This window comes from Plecotus auritus (assembly GCF_963455305.1).
Source record: "Plecotus auritus genome assembly, chromosome: 2".
In the NCBI taxonomy this organism is placed as follows: Eukaryota; Metazoa; Chordata; class Mammalia; order Chiroptera; family Vespertilionidae; genus Plecotus; species Plecotus auritus.
Window position 1 is genome coordinate 6,542,249 of NC_137771.1, and position 21,853 is coordinate 6,564,101.

The 21,853-nt window shown below is 48.8% G+C and overlaps 1 protein-coding gene across 2 annotated transcripts in view; it reads left to right on the plus strand.

Moving 5' to 3' along the window:
• The first annotated feature begins 5,819 nt into the window (after positions 1-5,819).
• Positions 5,820-21,853, plus strand: part of UBIAD1 (UbiA prenyltransferase domain containing 1) — an 86,053-nt gene continuing 70,019 nt past the window's right edge. The window contains exons 1-2 of one of the 2 annotated variants that reach the window (XM_080654787.1): positions 5,820-6,654; positions 15,047-17,611. In XM_080654787.1, the coding sequence (XP_080510913.1) occupies positions 6,126-6,654; positions 15,047-15,534 (1,017 nt within the window). In that variant the 5' untranslated portion in view covers positions 5,820-6,125 and the 3' untranslated portion in view covers positions 15,535-17,611. Of the gene's footprint in view, positions 6,655-15,046; positions 17,612-21,853 lie in introns of those variants that run through there. The other variant, XM_080654788.1, reaches the window with a different exon arrangement.

A 21,853-nucleotide genomic window follows, 5' to 3' on the forward strand; every position in this document is an offset into this window, starting at 1 on the left:
GTTTGGATTTTGGAGGTGCCCAGATGAGGCCCAGCTGTGAAGCAATGCAAGCTGCTGTGGGCCTTGGGCCTTCTTTTGGATGTTCTGGGTCTCACTGACTCAGCTGCAGTTTGTTAGGTAGGTTTAGAATTCAAAGGACCAGGCCATTCATATGCAAAAGCCTCTGCGCTCAGCTTAGATGGGGTGGAGTCTCAGGGCGGAGCAAGCAGCAATGGCTTCCTGTCAGCCCTGCCCTAAGAGGCCCCTTGGTCTCAGTGTCCCCAGGTAATCGCTGCAAGCACCTCTGAGAGAAAGCCGCCCTCGAGTTCCACCTGCTGCCAGACAGTCCAGTTTCTTCCCTGTATGAGTCTGGGGCCCCAGAGTCTTGCCCGGAGGTTCAGAGCAGTCGGGAATTTTTGTCTCCCTCCTGATTGAGAAAGCCAGCCGCGTACTCAGTTGCCATCCCTCTCCGTGCGCCTCCGTACCTCTGCCTTCCGCAGCTCCTATGAGTCTCAGTGTGCTTTTCTCTTCTAGTTGTAGAATTTCCACTCAGCCAGCCTTTCCTGTGGTTCTGGATGATGTCTGTTTTGTCTTTTAGTTGTAATTTTGAAATTGTTGTGTGAGGCAGCAGTTCAGGTGTTTACCTATGCTGCCATCTTGGTTTCTCCCCTAGAATTTCTTTATGTAAATATAAGCAAATATAAATATATCTTTATTTTTCCATTTTGTTACAGTATATCACTGTTCTGTACTTTTAAAAAAATGTAGTATAACTCAGAGATCTTTCTGTCTTCATATATAGAAAGCTTCCTTGTTCTTTTGTTGTTATAGCTGCATAGTATTCCATCACATTTATGTACCATCATTCACTTTTTCAGTCCTCTGTTAATGGACCTTTGTGTTGTTTACAAATTCTTGTTATTACTAATAATGCTACAATAAATTCATCTACACTAATAAAAGAGAAATATGCAAATTGATCATACCTCTGTGACACCCACCAGCCAATCAGGAGTGAGTATGCAAATTAACCCAACAAAGATGGAGGTTTAATTTGCATACGCAGGCTCGGAGCGGCTGGGCAGGGCAAGACACCTGCTATGAGTGGGAGGGCGGGGGGTGGAGGGAGCTACAGGAGTGGCGCCATGGCCGGAGTGAACACTGAAGGCTCCGGCCAGAGCGAAGATGGAAGGCAGTGGCCAGAGCGAAGGCCTGGGTCCCCGGTGCCGGAGGAAAACCAATGCCAGCAGCCAGGGGAAGGCCTATTGCACGAATCTTCATGCAACAGGCCTCTAGTATATATATAATTTTATTCCCTGGCATTAGATCAAAATAGATACCCAGAAATGGGATTAGAGAGGGTCAACACATGTGTAATTTGATGGGTATTATCAAACTTAACTCTATGAAGGAGGTACCAATTTTCATTTCCACCAGCAATATGAGATTTTTGCCACCCTAGACATAAGGCTGTGTTCTAATTAACAATCAAAGATGGTTTTATAGTAACAGTAACCAGTGCATTTGTAGGCCTCTTTTCCAAATTTACAAAGAGCTTTCTTATCCATTATGTTAAAATAATAACTAATATTTATTGAGCATTTACAAAGTATCAGGCATTTTGGTGGCCATTATGTTTTTTAAAAATTGGTTTTTAAAAAGAGAGGAAGGGGTAGGGTTAGAGAGAAACATTGATGGGAGAGAAACATCATCAATCAGCTGCCTCCTACATGCCCCCTACTGGGGATCGAGTCTGCAACCTGGGAATATGTCCTAACCAGGAATCAAACCAATTGCCTCTTGGTTTATGGGTCCACGCTCAACCACTGAGCCACAAGGACCAGGCTGGTGGACATTACAGAATAGAGGTTAGAAGCAGGGTAAAGTCAAACTAACTGAAACGTAGCTCTAGCACTTACTAACTATATGAGCAAGTACTTAATGTCTATATACATATTCCCTTACTTAAAGAACTGGAAAGATTATAATGCACCCATTGACAACCAAGGTTTGGATGGTTGTTGGCACCAATTCAGTCAACAGGAATCCCCAATTAGGCATGTGGTGAAGAAGGAGCTTTTATGCAGTGCGAACAGCTCGGTAGCGTTTCATCTTCAGAGTTTCAGCTGCAGCCAGGGAAACAGTCTTCAGGGGAAAGTGTGCTTCCACAGCCAGAGGGGAGCTAACTCATATAGCCAGAAGTCCCTGCCTCTGGCCCCTGATTGGTCTGTCCTCATGCAAATGAAGATTCCAAATCCTCAAAGTTTGATTGGGCCAAAAGGCACTATCCTGATTGGTCAGAATGAATCAGTTCTGATTCATCGGTGAAGATGCTGATGAGGGATATAGCTCACAGGAGCATATTGCAGGCAGGCAGTTCAGTGCTGGAGGCAGGTAGCCTGATGCAGGCTTCTCCCCAAAGTGCAGTTTGCTTAAGACGCCCCAGTTCAGAAATGGCTGTTAGGCTGTGTGTGTGTGTGTGTGTGTGTGTGTGTGTGTGTGTGTTTAAGGAAATTTGAGCCCAGTTGACCACCAAAAGCCCTTCTTAGTAGGTATCTTTTTCTTAGTGTCCACACTACCTTGGTAGGCACTGTTGTAGGGGTTAAATGCTACTGCATGTAAAGTACCTAAAACACTACAGGACACGCAGAGTCAATAAATGCTGTTACTGTTCTTTCTGAACATTTCCTACAAGGCAGGTTGTATTGTCCCCACTTTATACTTTATCCACGAGTAAAATGACGTATAGAAGGATTGAGTCATAGAATTGGTAAGGGAGGAGTTAAAAAATATCTGCTTCTTTCTAGTGTCCCATTTGGCTGTATAGGTTATTTGGGTTTGCAAGTACTAGTATATGCTGGGTGCTGAAGTTGCAAGTTAACAACCAGCTAGCTGGTAAGGGAGGGACCATGTATGTCTATACAGGGCTGGCTTTGTGGCGGTTGTTACCTGTGAGGCTCTGTCTTGAAATTCTTAGTGATTTTTAAGAAGAGGCCACACATTTTTATTTTGCACTGGGTACCAAAATTCTGTAGTCAGTCCTGTGTACATGTGTACATATATGTTATATTTTAGTATAACTTTCATTGATATAAAGGATGTGTAGCATACAACTTATAAATAATAAAATACACAATACTTTTAAAAAATGTTTTTATTGGTTTTAGAGAGAGAGGAAGGAAGAGGGAGAGATAGAAATATCGATTGGCTGCCTCCTGCAGGCCCCCTACTGGGGATTGAGCCTTGACTGGGAATCAAACTGGCAGCCTCTTGGTCCATGGGACAATGCTCAACCAACTGAGCCACAATACTTCTTATTGTAAATTCCATATAGCCAATTGATTCTAACAGGATTCATATATATATATCGTGTAGCCTCCCTATGGTTGCAGTTGACCAATGAGTATAGTTCCAACATGAATGTTGGTTGATATTTTCTTTTATGTTAATGAGTAAGGGGAAAGTGAGACAATCAAGAGATACCTTGAAATTTCACTAGTTTGTCAATGACATGAAAACTTCTTTGTTGAACTGGATAATAATTTGCCAATATTGGAAGAATATTTCCTCATATTTGGCTGCTATTCAAAATGTAAGGGCTATAGAGTTGACATTTTTAAGTTTAATCTGCATGATAAACTTTTTTTTCAGTTATTGTAGTCTAGATGAACAAAGCGATTATCAGGCATTTGCTGATTTGCATGGCATAAATATTCCCACTATGGCAGAGTCCAAACTACCAATGAATGTCACTCAATGAAAAGCTGGGAAGAGATGTAAACGAGCAGGAGCATCTTGTTATATAGTATTTCCACAATGTAGATACAACAAATGTGAACAGCCCAGCCGGGGTTGCTCAGTGGCTGAGCATGGACCCATGACCCAACAGGTCACTGGTTCAATTTCAGGTCAGGGCTCATGCCCAGGTTTTGGGTTTGATCCTCAGTAGGGGATGTACAGGAGACAGCCGATCCATGATGTTTCTGTATCTCTATCCTGCTCCCTTCCTCTCTCTCTAAAATCAATAAAAACATTAAACAAACAAAAACAAATGTGAATAACCTAAAGAGCATAAATGGTAAAATGTAGTAATGAGGAAGTAATGAGCTTAGAGTACTTGTTACTTTTATTTTAATACTAGGGGCCCAGTGCACGAATTCGTGCACCTTGAAAGAACTGTGGGCTGCAAGGCTGCGGTGGACTCAGGGCCGGGTCTCGGCCCATCCTCCGTGCCCCCGCCTGGCCCCTCCCGCCATGGCCCCCGGTCCCCTGTCTGCTAGCAGCCCCACTCCAACCACTGCCACTCCCATGTGCTGACAGTGCCGACCCAACACAAGACGCAGAGCGATTGGGGCCAGTGCCAGCAACAGCTGTGAGCAAGGCCGGCGCTGTCAGCGGGTGCAAGTGCCAGGCAGGACTGCAGCGCGTAGGAGCAAAGAATTTTCAGTAACCGCCAGAGGCTCGCCCCATGACAGCAACCGGTGCCCTGCCTTGGTCTGATGTCCCCGCTCACTTGCTCCACCATCCCTCCTGCTGCCGATGCCCGCCATGTGGTCAGCACACGTCATAGCAACTGGTTGTCCGGTTGTTCAGTTGTTCCGCTGTTCCGTGTATTTGCATATTAGGGTTTTATATATATATAGATAATTTACTTAACTGTAAGTTTGTGTAGTTTAATTTTAATTTTTATTTTATTAAATTATTTTTTATTGATTTTTTACAGAGGAAGGGAGAGGGATAGAGAGTTAGAAACATCGATGAGAGAGAAACATCGATCAGCTGCCTCCTGCACACCTCCCACTGGGGATGTGCCCGCAACCAAGGCACGTGCCCTTGACCTGAATCGAACCTGGGACCCTTCAGTCCGCAGGCCAACGCTCTATCCACTGAGCCACACCGGTTTCGGCAAATTTTTATTTTATTTTTAAATATCTTTATTGATTTCAGAGAGGAAGGGAGAGGGAAAGAGAGACAGAAGCATCAATGATGAGAGAGAATCATTGATTGGCTGCCTCCTGCAGGTCCCCCACTGGGGATCAAGCCAGCAACCTAGGCATGTGCCCTTGACCAGAATCAAACCTGGGACCCTTCAGTCCGCAGGCTGACGCTCTACCCACTGAGCCAAACCAGCTAGGGCTAGTTTAATTTTTAATAATGGCTGTGCTTAGAGACTGGCTCACAAAACTCCTAAAAATTTAACAACCAATTCTCCCCAGTCAGAAGGAGCTCCGGAAGCTCCCAGAAGGTGGGCAATGAGGGCGGGCAATGAAGACACCCAGCCGGCCACCTAGTAGGGTGGGAAGGGCAGTTATTGGTGTGTTATGAATAGGCAGGGCAGTTTATGCCACTGGAAGTTGCACAACAGAAAGTGAGAGTTTTTGCTGTCGTGATTATTATTAGAGTTAATAATTTCTTATACAACATTTACCATTTTAGAGCGTCAAGTTTCTCATTTGAAAAAACGGGGATAATGATACTTTTCTTATCTCCTCAATATGCTCCCTGATTTTTGTTGGTTTTGTTAATTGCTGCGTACCATAGTGCGCATACTGCATGAAAACAATGAATGCGTCCTATTTCGGTGCATGAAAACTCTTGGTAAGTCGAAAAGCCACAAGCATTTGTGGTGGATTGTGTGATGCTAGGCGAGGCTGCATCCAGCGAGTCTCAGAGCAGCTGCGGGGCGCATACCTGGGAGAGAGAAGGCCGCCCCGCCCACCCGCCCCCACCTGCCCTGCCCTTCCCTGCCCTGCCCCGCCCCGCCCCGCCCTCACTCCGGCCCCTCCGGGCCCGGCCCGCCAGTGCCGGGGGCCCCTGTTTCCCGGCCGGCCTCCAGAGGCGGGCGCACAAGATGGCGGCCCCGGTAGCTCCGTGGAGGTGGTTGCCTCCCGGCTTTGGGCTCTAGCGCCGAGCCGGGTCCGGAGACAGGTTTCACGTAGGTGACTGGAAGGCCGAGCGGTGCTACTGGGCTCGTGGGGTGCCAGGCCCGCTCGCTACTGCCCCGGGGCCCCGCTGCCTCCCCAGCCCTGCCCCGGGGCGGAACCGAAGGAAGGTCAGGGCTGGTCGCCCCACCCTCCCCGTCCCATCGCAGTCGCTGTTCTGTGGGTGGCTCTCTATCAACGTTGACTTCAGCCACGTGCACCTCCATGGCGGCCTCGCAGGTCCCGGGGGAGAAGATTAGCATCCAGGCGGGAGAGACAGCCCAGGCCGGGGACAGGGACCTGCTGGGGAACGACTGTCCCGAGTGGGACAAGCCCGTCCCGCGCTCCTGGAGGCAGAAGTGCGCCTCCTATGTGCTGGCCCTGCGCCCCTGGAGCTTCAGCGCCTCACTCACCCCGGTGGCCCTGGGCAGTGCCCTGGCCTACAGATCCCAGGGCGTCCTGGACCCCAGGCTGTTGGTGGGCTGTGCCGTGGCAGTCCTGGCTGTGCATGGGGCTGGCAACTTGGTCAACACGTACTATGACTTTTCCAAGGGCATTGACCACAAAAAGAGTGATGACCGGACCCTGGTGGACCGGATCTTGGAGCCCCAGGATGTGGTCCGGTTTGGAGTCTTCCTCTACACTCTGGGCTGTGTCTGTGCCGCTTGCCTCTACTACCTGTCCCCTCTGAAACTGGAGCACTTGGCTCTCATCTACTTTGGAGGCCTGTCTGGCTCCTTTCTCTACACAGGAGGTAAGGATTGGCCTGGTTCCTGTGCTGGAGGTCTTTCTTAGGTGCATGTACTACAAACTGCTGCTTTGTGTGGGAGTATCAAAAGTTCTTTTCTCAGTTAGGCCACTTAGGTGAAATCTATAGTCTGTGGGTTATGTGGATTATTTTGAAAACAAGAGTGGGTTGAGAAGATCCTGGCTTGGCTTATGGGTGTTAGAAATCATATATATATATATACTCATATATATATATGAGTCATTTCCATATATATGGAAACTTTTTGTATCTCATTTCTTTTTTTGGCCATATCTTATAATGCCACAGTTTCAAATTTTAGTGGATTAACTTCGAAGAGCTCAAATTGTACGGCTGATTAAGGTGGTGATGGCCAGGTGGCTAAGCTCTGTGTATTGAACATTTATTATGTGCCAGCACTGTTCCCTGGCAACACAGCAGTCACAGATCCCTGCTCTTGTGAAAATTATTTTATATGTGATGAAGAGAGACAGAAAGCAAAAATAGTAAATTATGGTTAGGTTGACCACTGTCCTGGTTTGCTCAGGACTGAGAGGGTTCCCAGGATGTGGGACTTCGGGTGCTGAAACCAGGGAAGTTCCTAGTAGGTTAGGATGAGTTGGTACCCTGACGATAGTATATGAAAAGATGATTCGTGCTATGGAGAGAAATAGTCAGCAGAGCCAGGAAGCGGACTATTTTAAGTAGTTTGATCAGGGAAAGCCTCGTCAAAAAGGTAACATGTGGGCAAAAATTGAAGGAGGTGAGAAGTGAGGGAGTTGGTTGAGCAGAGTGTCCCAAATCTTGGAATGGCAATTGCCAAAGGCATTAAGGCAGAAATGTTCCTGAAAAGTTTGAGGAACATCATGGAGTCCAGGGTGAGGGAGAGAAAAAGTGAAAGGAAGTGAAGTATGTTTGGGGAGGTCAGGGAGGCACAAAGATTATGTAGGCCTTAATGTTTTAAAAGAATCACTCTTGCTAAAGTATTGAGAAGGGATAAAGAGGAGTGAGCAAGCTTAAGAAGCAGGGAGATGGAGGAGAAGGGAGCTGTTGAATAACCCAGGCAAGAGATGTTTGGTGGCTTGGATCAGGTTGGTAGTGGAGAGGGAAGAAGCAGTCAGGCAGGGTGTGCTGACAGATGTGATGTGAGGCAGGAGAGAAAGAAGAATTAAGCATAACTCAGAGGTTTTGGCCTGAGCAACTTGAATAATGGAGTTGATTTCAAGTGAGATAGAGAAAGCTGAAGGTAGGTTTTGGGAGAGATAATTGACAGAGCATCTTAATGTAGTAGATCTCCAAGTGGAGATGTCAAGTGGATAGAAGAGTGAGTTCAGGGAGAGGTCTGAGCTGGAGATAAAGATATTTGGGAATCATTGGCACATACTAGTAAAGTTGTACGACTGGGTGAGACCACCAGAGGAGGGAGAGTTGATAGAGATGTGAGGGGGACCAGGACAGCCCTGGGGCACTCTGACATTAAGAGGTGGGGAGAAGCCCTAGCCGGCTTGGCTCAGTGGATAGAGCGTTGGCCTGCGGACTGAAGGGTGGCGGGTTTGATTCTGGTCAAGGGCATATGCCTGGGTTGCGGGCTCGATCCCCAGTGGGGGGTGTGCAGGAGGCAGCTGATCAATGATTCTCATCATTGATATTTCTATCTCTCTCTCCCTCTTCCTTCCTCTCTGAAATCAATAAAAATATATTTAACAAAAAAGAGGTGGGGAGAAGAGAAGGAACAGGTAAAGGGAACTGTGATGGAGCATCTGGAGGAGAAAGAAGAAGACAAGAGACTGGTGTCCTGGCAGCCACTTGTAAGAAGTTCAGTAAAGGGAATGGTGGATGCTGTAGCAGAATGTGTAAGGAAGTAGGGAGGGAAAAGGCCCTCTCTTTGATGGTGACACTTAAACTAAGACTTGAAGGATAAGGAGCCATCCTCGGGCAGAAGTGGGGTCTGATTCAGGTGCCGAATCCTTCAAGACTGAAGGAACAGCAAATGCTCATGCACTGGAGCGGGAGAGAGCTCGACATCTAGGATCTACTGAAAGGCCAATGTGTTCGAGAGGGAGAATGGAGATGTAGTTGGAGAGGTAGGTGGGGCTGGATCATGCTGGTCTAGGGCCTCAGTCTTCTGTATGGGTTTCTCCTCATTCCCAGCGTGCAGGCTTAATCCTTAGGTCTCTTTCCTCTGTCTCCAGTTACTCCTTTTGTGATTTTAGCCAGTCTCATGGCTTCAGATGCTGTTAAACTGGTGACTAAATTTATACCTCTGGCCCAGATCTCTCCACTAAACTCCAGACTCCCACTTAGCTTCTTACTCGGTAACTTCTCTTAGAGGTCTCCAGGCATCTCCAGCTAAGCGTGCCTGAAATCAAATTCCTGATCTTCTCCCCAAAGAAACCTGCTCTTCCACAGCTTTTCCCCCCACCGCTTACTCAGTGGCAACTTCTTCCTTTTAGTTCTTCACAGGCATCATCCCAACTCGTGTCTCACATCTTGCATCAGTCCATCAGCAAATCCTGTTGACGCCTTTAAAAATGTATTTGGGATCTGACCTTTGCTCACCACCTTTCACCACTGCCACTCTTATCTCCCTTGAGTATTTTGGCAGGTTCTTTACTGATTTCTGTGCACCCACACTGGTCCCTCTCAGGGTGTTCTCAAGCCAGCAGCCAGAGTAATGCTGTTAGAACAGGCAGTTACATCAGTCCTCTGCTCAGAATTCTCCAATGGCTTCCATCTTTTTTAAATATGTTTTCATTTCAGAGAAGAAGGGGGACAGAGAGAGAGAGATAGAAACATCAATGATGAGAGAGAATCATTGATCGGCTGCCTCCTGCACGCACCCTCCTGGGGATTGAGCCTGAAACCTGGGCATGTGCTCTGACCACATGCCTTGACTGTGAATCGAACCATGACCTCCTGGTTCATAGGTCAGCATTCAACCACTGAGCCACACCTGTTCGGGCAGTGGCTCCCATGATGTTCAGAGTAAAGGCGGAGGTCTTGACAATGATCCCAGGGCCATTATCTTCCCATCTTCTCCAGTCCCCCCACTCTGATCTGTCCTCTTCTTTCCTCCTCCTCCTCACATGCTCCAGCACTCTGCCCTCCTGGCTGTTTCTGAAACACACCAGGAATGCTCCTGCCTCACAGATCCTTTGAAGATTCTGTTTCCTGGATGTAGAATACTTTCCCCCCTTCTATCTGTAGGATTCCATTTCTAACCTACTCTCCCCATTTGTCAGTTGTTTAGTCAGGACTTGATTTCTATCCTACTTAAAGTTACAAAACAATGCTTTTTGCAGCAGCTGAGAAAAAAAAAATTACACACAAACATACAATACATCCTGTGTCCCATGGCCCCCAAACCTGCCCTATTGCTCTTCTCTGCTTTTTCATCACAGCACATACTACCTTTTAACATGAGTAAGTACTTTGTTAGTTATCTTCCCTCTTAGACTGTAAACTCCCTGGGATTTTAGTCTCTGAACCCTTGGTGCCCAGAACTGTGTCTGGCATGTAGTCAGTACTTAGCATTCATTGAATGAACAAATGGGGAGATAATAAAATATATTGAGCAGAGTAATAACAATCTGATTTTATGGTTTTTTAAACACTGTCAATTATATAGCAATAAAAGTCACACTGTGAAGTGCACAGATTTTAAGTGTTACAGTTTGATGAATTTTGACAGATGCATATGGCTGTATAACCCAAACCCAGTCATGATACAGAACATTTCCATCACCCTCAAAAGTTCCCTGGTGCTTCCTCCCCGTCAACCCCCCTCTCCCCATCCCTATCCAGAGGCAGCCAGTGTTCTGATTTCTTTTACGCCGAGTTGTTTTGCCTGGTCTAGAACCTCACAGAAATGGAATCACCCTTACGAGTCCTTGTGCCTGGCTTCTTTTGCTCAGCATGAGGGTTTGGAGATTTGCCAGGTTGAGATGTACATTAGCAGTTCCTTTGTATTGCTGAGTAGTGTTCATTGGATGGACATACTGCACTTTGTTTATCCATTTTCCTGGTCATCAACATTTGACTTGTTTCCATATTTTGGCTATTATGCGTGAACATTCATGTTCAAGTTTTTGTGGCTATTTGTTTTCACTTTTCTTGGGGAAATGCCTAGGAAGGGAATTGTTGAGTCATAGGGTAGATGATGTTTATGAGAAGTTGCCAGCGTTTTCTAAAGTGGTTGTACTGCTCTTTCCCACAATATGCAAGAGTTTCAGTTGCTCCACATTCTTGTCAACATTTTGATTCACGTTTTAACAAATTCATTCCAGCTGCTGTGTGGAGGTCGGGCCCAATAGTTCACTGTGGGAAACGGTGTTGGGAGGGGTGGGCGTGCCTTCAAGGAAACTCCCAGGTGGGCTACATCTCTGGAGCAGGCGTGCCACCTGTTGGACACCTAGGACATTGGGCTTTCTCCTACGGGCACTGGCATTTTCTGGAGTCAGCTATCAGTAGGAGGTCCTAGACCTTTTTTACCCCTAAAGTGGGTTTGCGGTTGGTTTTGGGGGAAGCCCTGGTGAAGGTGGGGGCTTATCCTTGCAGGCACAGGTTTCTGTTCAACTTGCTCACCTCATTGTTTTGCTCGGCGATCTCAGGAGGTGTTCTTGGGTAATCTTGGGTAAGCCAGAGGTCAGGGCTGTAGAGCTGTGTGTTTTCTTTCATAGTCAGAGCCCTTAACTCTGCTTGGATTTCTGAGAACATAAGCCACAGGAAAGCTGGCCAGCTGGTGGAGAAGCCAGATCTGCTGGGAGTATTCCTGCCCGCATGTTCCTCGAACAGGGGTACTGCAGTCCCCCCTTATCTGCACTTTCACTTTCTGTAGTTTCAGTTTGCTGTGGTCAGCTGTGGTCCAAAAATATTACATGGAAAATTCCAGAAATAAACAATTCAAGTTTTAAATTGCGTGCTGTTCTGCGTAGTGTGATGCAATCTTGTGCTGTCCTGGAAGTGAATCATCCCTTTGTCCAGCATATCGGCGCTGTATGCGCTCCCTGCGCATTAGCCATACGTAGTAGCCGTCTTGCTTATCACATTGACTGTAGAGATAGCGCAGTGCTTGTGTTCAAGTGACCTTTATTTCACATCACAAGCGTAGTGATGCTGGCAATTGGGATATGCCGAAGAGAAGCCATAAAGTGTTGCCTTGAAGTGGAAAGTATGTGCAGAATGCATATGAAACAAACATAGTATATATACGGTTCAGTGCTATCTGTGGCTTCAGGCGTCCACTTGGGGTCTTGGATGAGGGTAAGGGCATTACTGTAATCCTCTAAATATGTGAGAGATTGCAGGAGACATCGATTTACTCATTTAGAACTGGAGCTGATGTTCTGCTTGAGAGAGCTTCCTCCTGGAGGGCATGTCCTCAGACAACCAAGTTATTTATCCAAACGCTGCTCGCGGAGTACAGGATTAGCTTGCTGTGTGTTGGTGGGTGTAAGGGGCCTGTGCTTCAGTCCTCTGGGGCGCTTCATTCTTACGAACCAACGGTGGTCGTTAAGTGACAGATGGAGGTGTTAGCTTACGCTGTGGTGGGAATAATGTTGCAATATAAGTGTATCAAGTCAACACGTGTACACGTTAAACTTAGTGTTATATGTTAATTATATCGCAATAAAGCTGGGGGCGGGAGGAGACAAAAATCAAAGAAGCCCAATGACTGTGAAGGTGACCTTGGGCTGAATCTTGTCCTTTGGCTGCCTGGCTTCAGACCCTCTCTAGACCATTGTTCCTTGCCGTTTTCGGTGGTGAAAGCAGTTTCCTTGTGGAGGCTGTGCCTTAGTAGCTTGGTTACGGGTGCACAGAAATCAGTAACCTGGCCCAGCCTGGTTGTGTTGTAGGCCCAACTGTCACGGAACATTAATTTGATAAATCACAGAGGTAGAAGAAGTAACTCCTACGAGAAACGGGCTTAGGAAACAAGTTGTGGAGGTAAAGGAAGGGCCCTTGAAGCTTGGGAGTGAGGAAGGTAATGGTGACTCTGGGTGGAGGTGAGGGAAAGGGGAAGGGGAGGGAGAGCGTGCTGGGTCCTTATCCTAAGATTTATTTTTATTTTTTAAACAATCTTTCATGTAGTTTTTAAATATATATTTTTATTGACTTCAGAGAGGAAGTGAGAAGAAGAGAGATATATATGATGAGAGGGAATCATTGATTGGCTGCCTCCTGCACGTTGGACCGAGCTCGCAACCTGGGCATGTGCCCTTGACCGGAATCGAACCTGGGACCCTTCGGTCTGCAGACTTACACTCTATCCACTGAGCCAAACCAGCCAGGGCCTTATCCTAAGATTTTTAAGGGTGATTTTAGGGGAGGTTGCAGGGGAAGATCTCCATAACAGGGGTGGGCAAACTTTTTGACTCGAGGGCCACAATGGGTTCTTAAACTGGACCGGAGGGCCGGAACAAAAGCATGGATGGAGTGTTTGTGTGAACTAATATAAATTCAAAGTAAAGGAGCGGAGGGGAGAGCAAGAGAACCCTCCGCTCTTTCGGCTCCGCGGGCCGGATAGAACAGCCGAACGCGCGGGCCGTAGTTTGCCCACGGCTGCCATAGAATATCCAGCAGCTTTCCAGGTGTCCTTGCAGGGTTGTGGTCTGCACTGATTGATTGGTGGGCCCCAGGGCAGGGGGCATTACTCAGTGCAGCTGCTCTGAGGTCAGCCATGGGGTCTCTGGTCTGGATTGGCTGCTTCTCTGGGCCTGGAGCTGAAATACAACTGAGGCCTAAATGTTATCTCTAGGGAGGAAAGGTCAGGGGGTCCAAACCTCATGACCAGTGATATGCTAGGGGAGGAAAGGTCACCCTAGGGGTGAAGTGCCTCCTATAATTGTTCTTTGTTTGGCACCTGGGGCTTTCCGCCCTGGTGACCTCCTGTACCTGCCCATTGTCCTGTTCTGCTCATGTCTGTCTAACCGCCCACCGCAGTGTTTCCCAAGCTTCTGTGGCAGTGTATGCGTGGGTCACCTCTCGCCCATTCCGTGCTGCTTTACTCTGAGTGGGATGTCTGTCTGACCTCGGTCCCAGATTCCAGGTGCTTGTTACTGAAGCTCTGTGTTCAGTTCAGCCTTGTGCCAAGTGTTGGGGAGCGAGCTGTGAACAAGCTAGACACCAGGCCCCGCCCTCATGGAATTGAGTGTTTGTTGGGAAAGACAGAGGTTAAATAATGAGAAGTGTGATGAAGTTTATGAAAGTAGAAGTCAGGGTGCATGGGACATGTTGCAAGGGGACCGAATGTGGTGTAGGGGTGAAGGAAGGGGTGAGGAATGGCCTTTATAGTCTTGAAGGGCGAGTAGGAGTTAGCCAGGCAAAGGGGGGAGGATGTTCTCAAGGCCTCAGGAACTGAAAGAGGTGTGAGGGGAGAGGGGAGGAGAGCTCTAGGTGAGCAGGAGAGAGCCAGGGCAGGCCAGAGGGGAGCCAGGAGAAAGGTCTGGCTTTTATCCTGAGGACAATGTGTTGATAAGGGTTTTTAGGTATATGTGGCGGAGGGGAGGGGCATGGTCAGATTAGTATTTTTAAAGGATCACTCTGGCTACAGTGTGGAGATTAGATTAGGAAAGCGGGGGGATGGGGGAGGTTGTTATAAGAATGGAAGCCAAGGGGTCCATTTGGGGGTTGTTACAGTATTCTAGACATACAATGACTACTGCTTGGATTTGGAGATGGGCTGAGGTGGGCTGGAGTGTGCCGCTGGGGTTGGGGAGAACTGGGCAGGTTTTACGGAAGTAGATTAGACAGGATTTGAAGCCGATTAGCAGTACAGGAGGAGGAGTTACGGACGACTTAGTTTTAACTTAATGGGAACCAGAGAGGCGAAGCTGCTTTGTAACTTACCACCTTAGCTCTTTCACTCATTGTGTAGCTGAAGGTTTCTTTCTGCCGAGTTTGGGAAACCTGCAGGTTCACTGAGATTCACTGGGGTGTTTCAGAACCAGAAGATGCCTGCAGAGGTTGTAGAGGAAGGAGGCGGAAGAGTGAGAGACGGGGCTGGATATTCCGTGAGGGCCCGGCCCAGCGGTGGTGCAGACAGAGGTGGTGTCTTGCAGGTGCTGGTAAAGGGTGAAAGAAGCCGAAAACGGGACTGTGAGACCTTTCAGAGCCTCCCGGCCCCTCCGTGGAACTGTGTGTGGTGGGAACCCGCAGCTCTTTGTTGCAGGATTTAGTTGGGGGCAGTAGGAAGGAAAGATTGGGTGTGACTCTGAAACCTCACTGAGTGCTAAAAGGTTAGTATTCTCTGTACCTCCGTGTCACCGGAGGGGAAGGAACGCAGTGACGGCCCACCCTCCTCGTCTGAGAATTCAGTGTTCCTGGCCAGAAGTGGCTGGTCTCTGACTGATGAACAGCCCTTGATCTCACACCAACTCTCTGGGTTTTCTGGCCATAGGCATTGGATTCAAGTACGTGGCCCTGGGAGACCTCGTCATCCTCATCACGTTTGGCCCGCTGGCCGTGATGTTCGCCTACGCCGTCCAGGTGGGGTCCCTGGCGGTCTTCCCACTGGTGTACGCCATCCCTCTCGCCCTTAGCACCGAGGCCATTCTCCATTCCAACAACACCAGGGACATGGAGTCCGACCAGGAGGCGGGCATCGTCACGCTCGCCATCCTCATCGGCCCCACCTTCTCGTACATGCTCTACAACACGCTGCTCTTCCTGCCCTACCTGATCTTCAGCATCCTGGCCACGCACTGCAGCATCAGCCTGGCACTCCCCCTGCTCACCATCCCCATGGCCTTCTCTCTTGAGAGGCAGTTCCGGAGCCGGACTTTCAACAAACTGCCCCAGAGGACCGCCAAACTCAACCTCCTGCTGGGGCTCTTCTATGTCTTTGGCATCATTCTGGCACCGGCCGGCAGTCTGCCCAAACTCTGAGGGGACCAGGAGCTCCTCCGTCAGCACGCTGCCCTGTCTGAGACTGTGGAAAGCAGAGTTTCTCAGGAGAGAAGGTGATTTGACAGTGAGGAGCCTAAGGATGGCTTGTAAACTCCCACCTTTTTTAAAATCATGAAGTTGTTAAAGATACCGTCTTGTTCTGTTTTATAGGGAATCTTGAAATCACTGGTATCAGAAGGTGAATTGGCTGCATGGCCCTTGTTTTATTTATAATTTCCACTAGAGGGTGTCGTTAGGTCACTTTAAAGTAGACTAAAGGCCCTAAGACTGTGCAGGAGCCGCCTAGCTTGGCCTCCCGTCCTAAAAGAGCCACGTGGTAATGACTGGTGTCAGCGACACCAAGAGCACCTGCCTCTTGCTCTGAGCATTTGGGCCCTGAAATACACAGCCTGAGAGAGCCCTCATGAACAGCCCAACGGCCTCCAGGCCATTTGCCCAAATTGTGATTCAGAGGCTTATGTCCTTTCTCTCTCTTTTCACTTCTGGCCACAGTTGAGGAAGAGTGTCAGATCACCCTGTGGCAAGACACCCAAGCAGGACTGGGAAGGGAAAAAAAGACCCGCCCCTGGAGGAAGCTGAGAAAATGTCTGCTTCCGGATGGAAATGGGCAGGGATGGAAATGGGCAGGGCGGCTGTTTCCCTTTGTGGGAATGACTGGGAGTGGGGGAGGGGGCGCGGTGGGGTGGTGGGGGGCGGGGGGAGTGGACGACTCTCAGCCCTTTCAGTTACTGTTAGGAGCCCTGAAATTGTAGAGGTTGTAGAGGCAACTGCTCCCCTTGCCAGCTACTTACAAGGCTTCTTCATCCTGCCCAATTGCCTTTCCTATTGCTCCTTGTCGCCCACCCTCCATTTCTAGCAGGTTCCCATTTGTGTTTCTCCCAGCCTGGCATCCTGACTGTTTGGGCAGCAGCTCAGCAACTGAGTCCGGGATAGTTGCCACTTGCCACAGGACGAGCAGGCCAGGGACATCAGCTCCTCCATGAAGGAATAAGCCAATAGACCAGGGGTGGGGAGCGTCCGGCCCTAAATCGTTTGGTCTGGCCCTGCGAAGGCATTAGGGGGGAGTGAATTAAATGTTTGACTAAACATAGCAGGCTGATTTTTAAGTTGGTAATTTTGTGTGGCCCACGAATGATGTTAAAAATCCCCAAATGGCCCTTGGAAGAAAGAAAGTTCCCACCTGACCGTGTTCAGACAGATGACAGGCCTGCCAGGGAAGGAACTGCATCTTCCTCCTTGAAGTCAGATGTGCAGCATTGAGCCTGCCTCGCCCAGAGCCTTCCGTTGCCTTGTGTAAAGAGAGTTTGCACCCAGAATGGGGGAATTCCAACGTGGATCAAAGTTGCTTTTCATTTCATTGCCTGTGAAGTATAATTTCTGGGCTAGACTTGCTCAGTTGCATTTGGTCTAAGACTGAAATAGATTGAGGTCATCATTGTTATATTTTTCTGTTGTGATGATGGCCATTCTGATAGCTATTTCAGAGGCTTGACCTGCAGAAAATGACATAGAATTAGTTCTTAGTCCTGAAAATCAGGCTAATTATATGACTTGGCTCCTTGAGTTGGAATTAGCTCACTTGGAAAAAACATATCTGGAAATTGCAGAAGTTCCTCAAAGTTGAAGGTGGTTTGTACAGAGATGCGGAACCCTCAGATAGTGGCCAGAGCCCAGGAACTAGGGAAGCGGCCCTTCTTCCCAGCACCATCCTTGTTTCACGCCAGGCTTATGGCGTTTTGGTGCTCACAGGGTCCTGCCTTCAGAGGCAAGCTCTTTGGGCCCCTCCTCAGAGCAGACCGTTTTCACATAGGGCTCAGCCTGAGGCTGTAGGACCAAGACCGGCTGCGTCCCCAGACCAGACCCACCTTTGTAAGCGCTCCTGTTGGGGCGTCAGCCTCCACATTGTGTTCTGGTGCAGATTTTAATGCATATTTTTATATATAAATGTTTCTAAAAGGCCAAACTTGATGCCAGGTTTTATATGCAGGTCACCATAATTTATATTATACCCCTAATTCAATAAAATTTTCTTTAGACTTGTTAATAAAATCAAATCAAAATTATGTTTCCAGTTTTTCTTTGCTTTCTTCCTACTTCTTGTCTTATCGTCTGATTGTGAACTCTGGTTCATAAATCTCTGGAGACCGGCACAGGGGCATTGGGATATTCGGTGGGGGTGGGATGGGGTACATGATCTTTAGTGATGAGCTGGGGTAGGATTGGACCAGGTTTGATGGAGTCCTTAGAAAAGACAGTAGGGACCACTCAGAGCCAGTATGGATTTACCAAGAGCCAGTCAGGCCAGATTAACCGAGTTTCCTTCTGTCCTTCCCTACTTTCATGTTTCTTTTTCCTTGAGAGGGTCTCTGTGCTGATAGATTGAGAACATGTAGTAGGTAGAGTACATTTGGGATTCAGCGAGGCATTTGACAATATATCTTTATGAACAAAGCAGAGAAACGTGGAATGGACAGCAATCTAGTTGGATGAATTTCTGGGAGACTGAACAAGCTGTGGGAGAGAGCTCACAAATCAGCGTGTCACTGTCAGCAGGCAAGGAAGCCTTTGGCAGCAAGTGTGCGCCTGCCCTCTGCCCTCTGCCCTCTGCTCTCTGCCCGGCCGGGTTCAACACTTGTTGTTACTGATTGGAATTAGGCAGCCCAAATCGCAGGTCTTGTAAATCTTTGAGGAAGAGCTTATAAAATGACAACAAATCAAAAGGCTGCTTTGATGCGTCAAAGGAAAAATTTAGCATGAATAAATATGAAGCAATAGACTTGGATCCCAAAAATCAACTGTATAACATCCAAAGGGGGAGATACCTGGAGTGGTGACAATAGATGTGGTGGGTGTGATTTTTATTAATGACTCTGGGATACACATCACATGCCTTTATTTCTGTGATCCGGATTTATCCAGCGGGGAGGCTGGAAATGTAACCTTAGCCACCTCTCAGGCTGGCCCCCTCCCAGGACTCCTGGCCCTCTGTGGGCAAGAAGCCAGAGATGTTGGCTGGGCCCTGGTCCATTTGCTCACTATCTCTACAGTCACTTCTCTGCTCCGCCATGCTGGGGTTCAGCCCTGGAACCTACCCTTGCTGCTTGGACACTCTGCTCTGGAAGGGTTAGAATGCCCCTGACAGAGCCCTCTGCTGACAAGCTCCGTAGGCCTGCAGGGCACTAGTCCCTGCCACCCCAGCCCCATTTCTGCCCCGTCTCCGGGAAGCACCCATTCTCTCCATGACCTACCTCGTCTACCTCCCCTATTCACAGTGTTTCTCTCCTTCCCCACCCCTTGCAAGACCTTTGCACAAAGTCCCACCCAGGGTGCCTTTGGAAGCCCATTGCTGGCCTCTTGCGTGGGGTGAGGAAGGAGATGCAAACACATAATTTATTATCTTACTAACTCTTCTGTTATTCCTGCATTCAAACAAGCAAAAATCTGAGCCCGTGACCTGGCCTGAAGCTCAGTTGAGTCAGTGAGCTCTGGCTTCCATGAACATTAATGTGATCGGAGGTGGAGTTAATAGATTAGCGTCCAGGACAATGAAGGCGCAGGTCCTGCCCATCCCTGTGCTGCCGGGCCACCGGTGGGGAGCAGGATCCATTCCTGGGCACCTTTCCTTCTTTCTTGTTTCTCTTTTCTTGATAGAGCAAATATGGTGGTTGATCAAGAGCATGCTGTGGGTACGGTACACTTGGCTTTCAGCAAGGTGTTTGCCCGTATGATGTGAAATGTGGAATTAGTGAAAATCCAGTTAGAGGAACTTGATTTCCACGTGCACATGCATGTGTTTTCACACTGGGAACAGCTGCAGCAGAGATTTTACGTCCTGGTATGGCAGCCACGTTTTGAAGATGTTACTAACAAACCGGATCTTGTCTAGAAAGCCCTAGCCTAGGCAGACTGGAGAGGGCACTTAAGACCATGTCAGCATGGAAAGGAGACTCATGAGAGGGCTTTCTTGGGGGAAAAGAGACAATGTTTTCCCCTTTGATTTCAAAGGCAAAACTAAACCAATGGGTGGACGTTATATGGCCCCAAGTTTAATCTCTTAGGTCAGGAAGAGCTTTCTAGCCAGTAGAGGAATCGCAAGTGAGATGTTTGACACGTCCCAGTGGGCGGTGAGTTCCCTGTGACTGGAGGCATTCAAGAGAAAGGGTGATTCCTTGCCAGGAACACTGCAGCGGAGAGTTGGACATCAGAGAAGGGGTGTATGAGAAGACCTTAGGGTCTTCCGATCCTGTGATATGGTCGTTCTGTTGTTCAGGGATTGTCTCAGACCTGCCCCCAGGGGTTGGGAGGACAGAGTACAAGAAATACGTTGACATTTCCTCTTCTTGGTTTTAGACTGTTGTCTGTCCGCCCATTTTTACAGGCACAGTTGTGATTGATATTCCTTTTTTTTTTTTTAGATTATGCATACACACATGTGCACCTGCATGCCGTGCGCGCGCGCGCGTGCGCGCACACACACACACACACACAGTTGATTTCACTGTCAAAAGCCTTTGAAGTGAGGTGGATGACAGCTCCCTGCCTCCGAGCCCTGCGGACACTCTGCTGCTAATAGACTGTCAGCCTCTTTCATTACGGGCTCCAGACTGTGCAGGCTGGTGTAAGAGCAGTGCCTCCGGCAAGAACCTGGCACTCGGGTCTCAGCCAGTTGACATTTGTGATTTGCCCTTCTTCAAATTGGGACAGCCCTCCCACCCTGAGTGACTAAGCCCGGATGCCAAACAGGGTGTAAAGCAAGTCGGGTCGCCTGCCTGAAGCGGTGAGGAGGAGCGAGTTGGGGCTCTTTCAGGAGGGCCTGTGACAGGTTCCTGGGGGGTTGGGAGGGGAGGCTGTAATTGGAAGGCTCAGACCCCTTCAGTGCCCCTGACCTGCCTCTAGAATGCAGGAGCTCTGGGGAGGTGTGCAAGGGACAGTGAGGGTCTTGATCACATGCTCCCATCCAGGTTTCGGGGGTAAAGGGAAGTTGGTCTGGGCCCTACTGTGATGCTAACACAGGAGTGGGCAAACTTTTTGACTCGAGGGCCACAATGGGTTCTTAAACTGGACCGGAGGGCTGGAACAAAAGCATGGATGGAGTGTTTGTGTGAACTAATATAAATTCAAAGTAAAGGAGTGGAGGGGAGAGCAAGAGAACCGGATAGAACAGCCAGATCCGGAACGCGGGCCGTAGTTTGCCCACGGCTGCCTAACATGTCCATAGAGGCAGCCCTGAGTGGTGTGACTCTCAGGGCACCCCAAGCCTGAGACCTGACAGGGGAGATGAGCAGTTGGAGGGAGAAGAGGTGCCATGGGCCCTGCTGGATGCTGCCCTCAGCCTTGGCACTGGTTCTCTGCCCTCTGCTCTTCAAGATGAGGCCCCTCAGGCCCTCGGCCCTCTGCCCTTCAGCTCCCCAGGAGGCCGGCTCTACAGGGATCAGTAAGCTCGCTTGTCTAACCTACTTTGGCCGGCTGGCTGGGCTAAAGTTTCAGGTCAAAGTCTGCCCATCCCTGAATAACAGAGAGTGGTCACTTGCTCACCTACGATGACCCGGGGAGCTCTAGCCCCAGGTTACATTTCTACTCCTGTTCCCCCATCTGCCTGTCTCCATTTTTTCTTTCTCTACTTTTTCTGCTGCTTATATTTCTCACCGGGCCACTGATTCAGAGTGCCCGCATCAGGAATGTGCTGGCCCCCTGGGGGAGACTGAGAGCCCCTCCCCACATTCAAGGGGAGCAGCACCAGGAGGTGATAGTGACGCGTGTTTGGGGCACAGAAGATTCGCTGTTTAGGTTCCGTGAGAGGGGGCTGGTGCATGTTAACTATAGAATAAACACCGATAAACACAGTGCATTGAGGTTAGAGATAGGGTGCGGGATGGAGGTAAACAGGAAGGCTTCCAGGAAGAGGTGATGATGAGCAGGGATCCAGACTTCTAGGAAGATCTGGCCAGAAGGCTGATTGTTTTCTTCAAAGCGGAGGTGCCAGTGGATGGCTGCCTCCAATTCCCCCAGCTAGAGAAAATCCCTGATTTCTGCCCGAGAACGTGGGAGTTTTTCTTAATTAACCTCTCTGGCTGCACAGGCAACCTCGGCGTTGAGGCAGGTGTGCGAAGACCCAGCACACCACTGGCAAGGTCAAAGCCTGAAGAACGAAAAACCCTGACACCTCCTCGCTGAGAAACAAGCAGGAGGGATGGTGGGGCATTACATCAGCCAAGACTGCCAATACCTAATCGAGATGAATGGCTCTGGGAGACCAGGCCCAGGGGAAGCATCCTGTGAGGGGAACGGGAAGACTGTC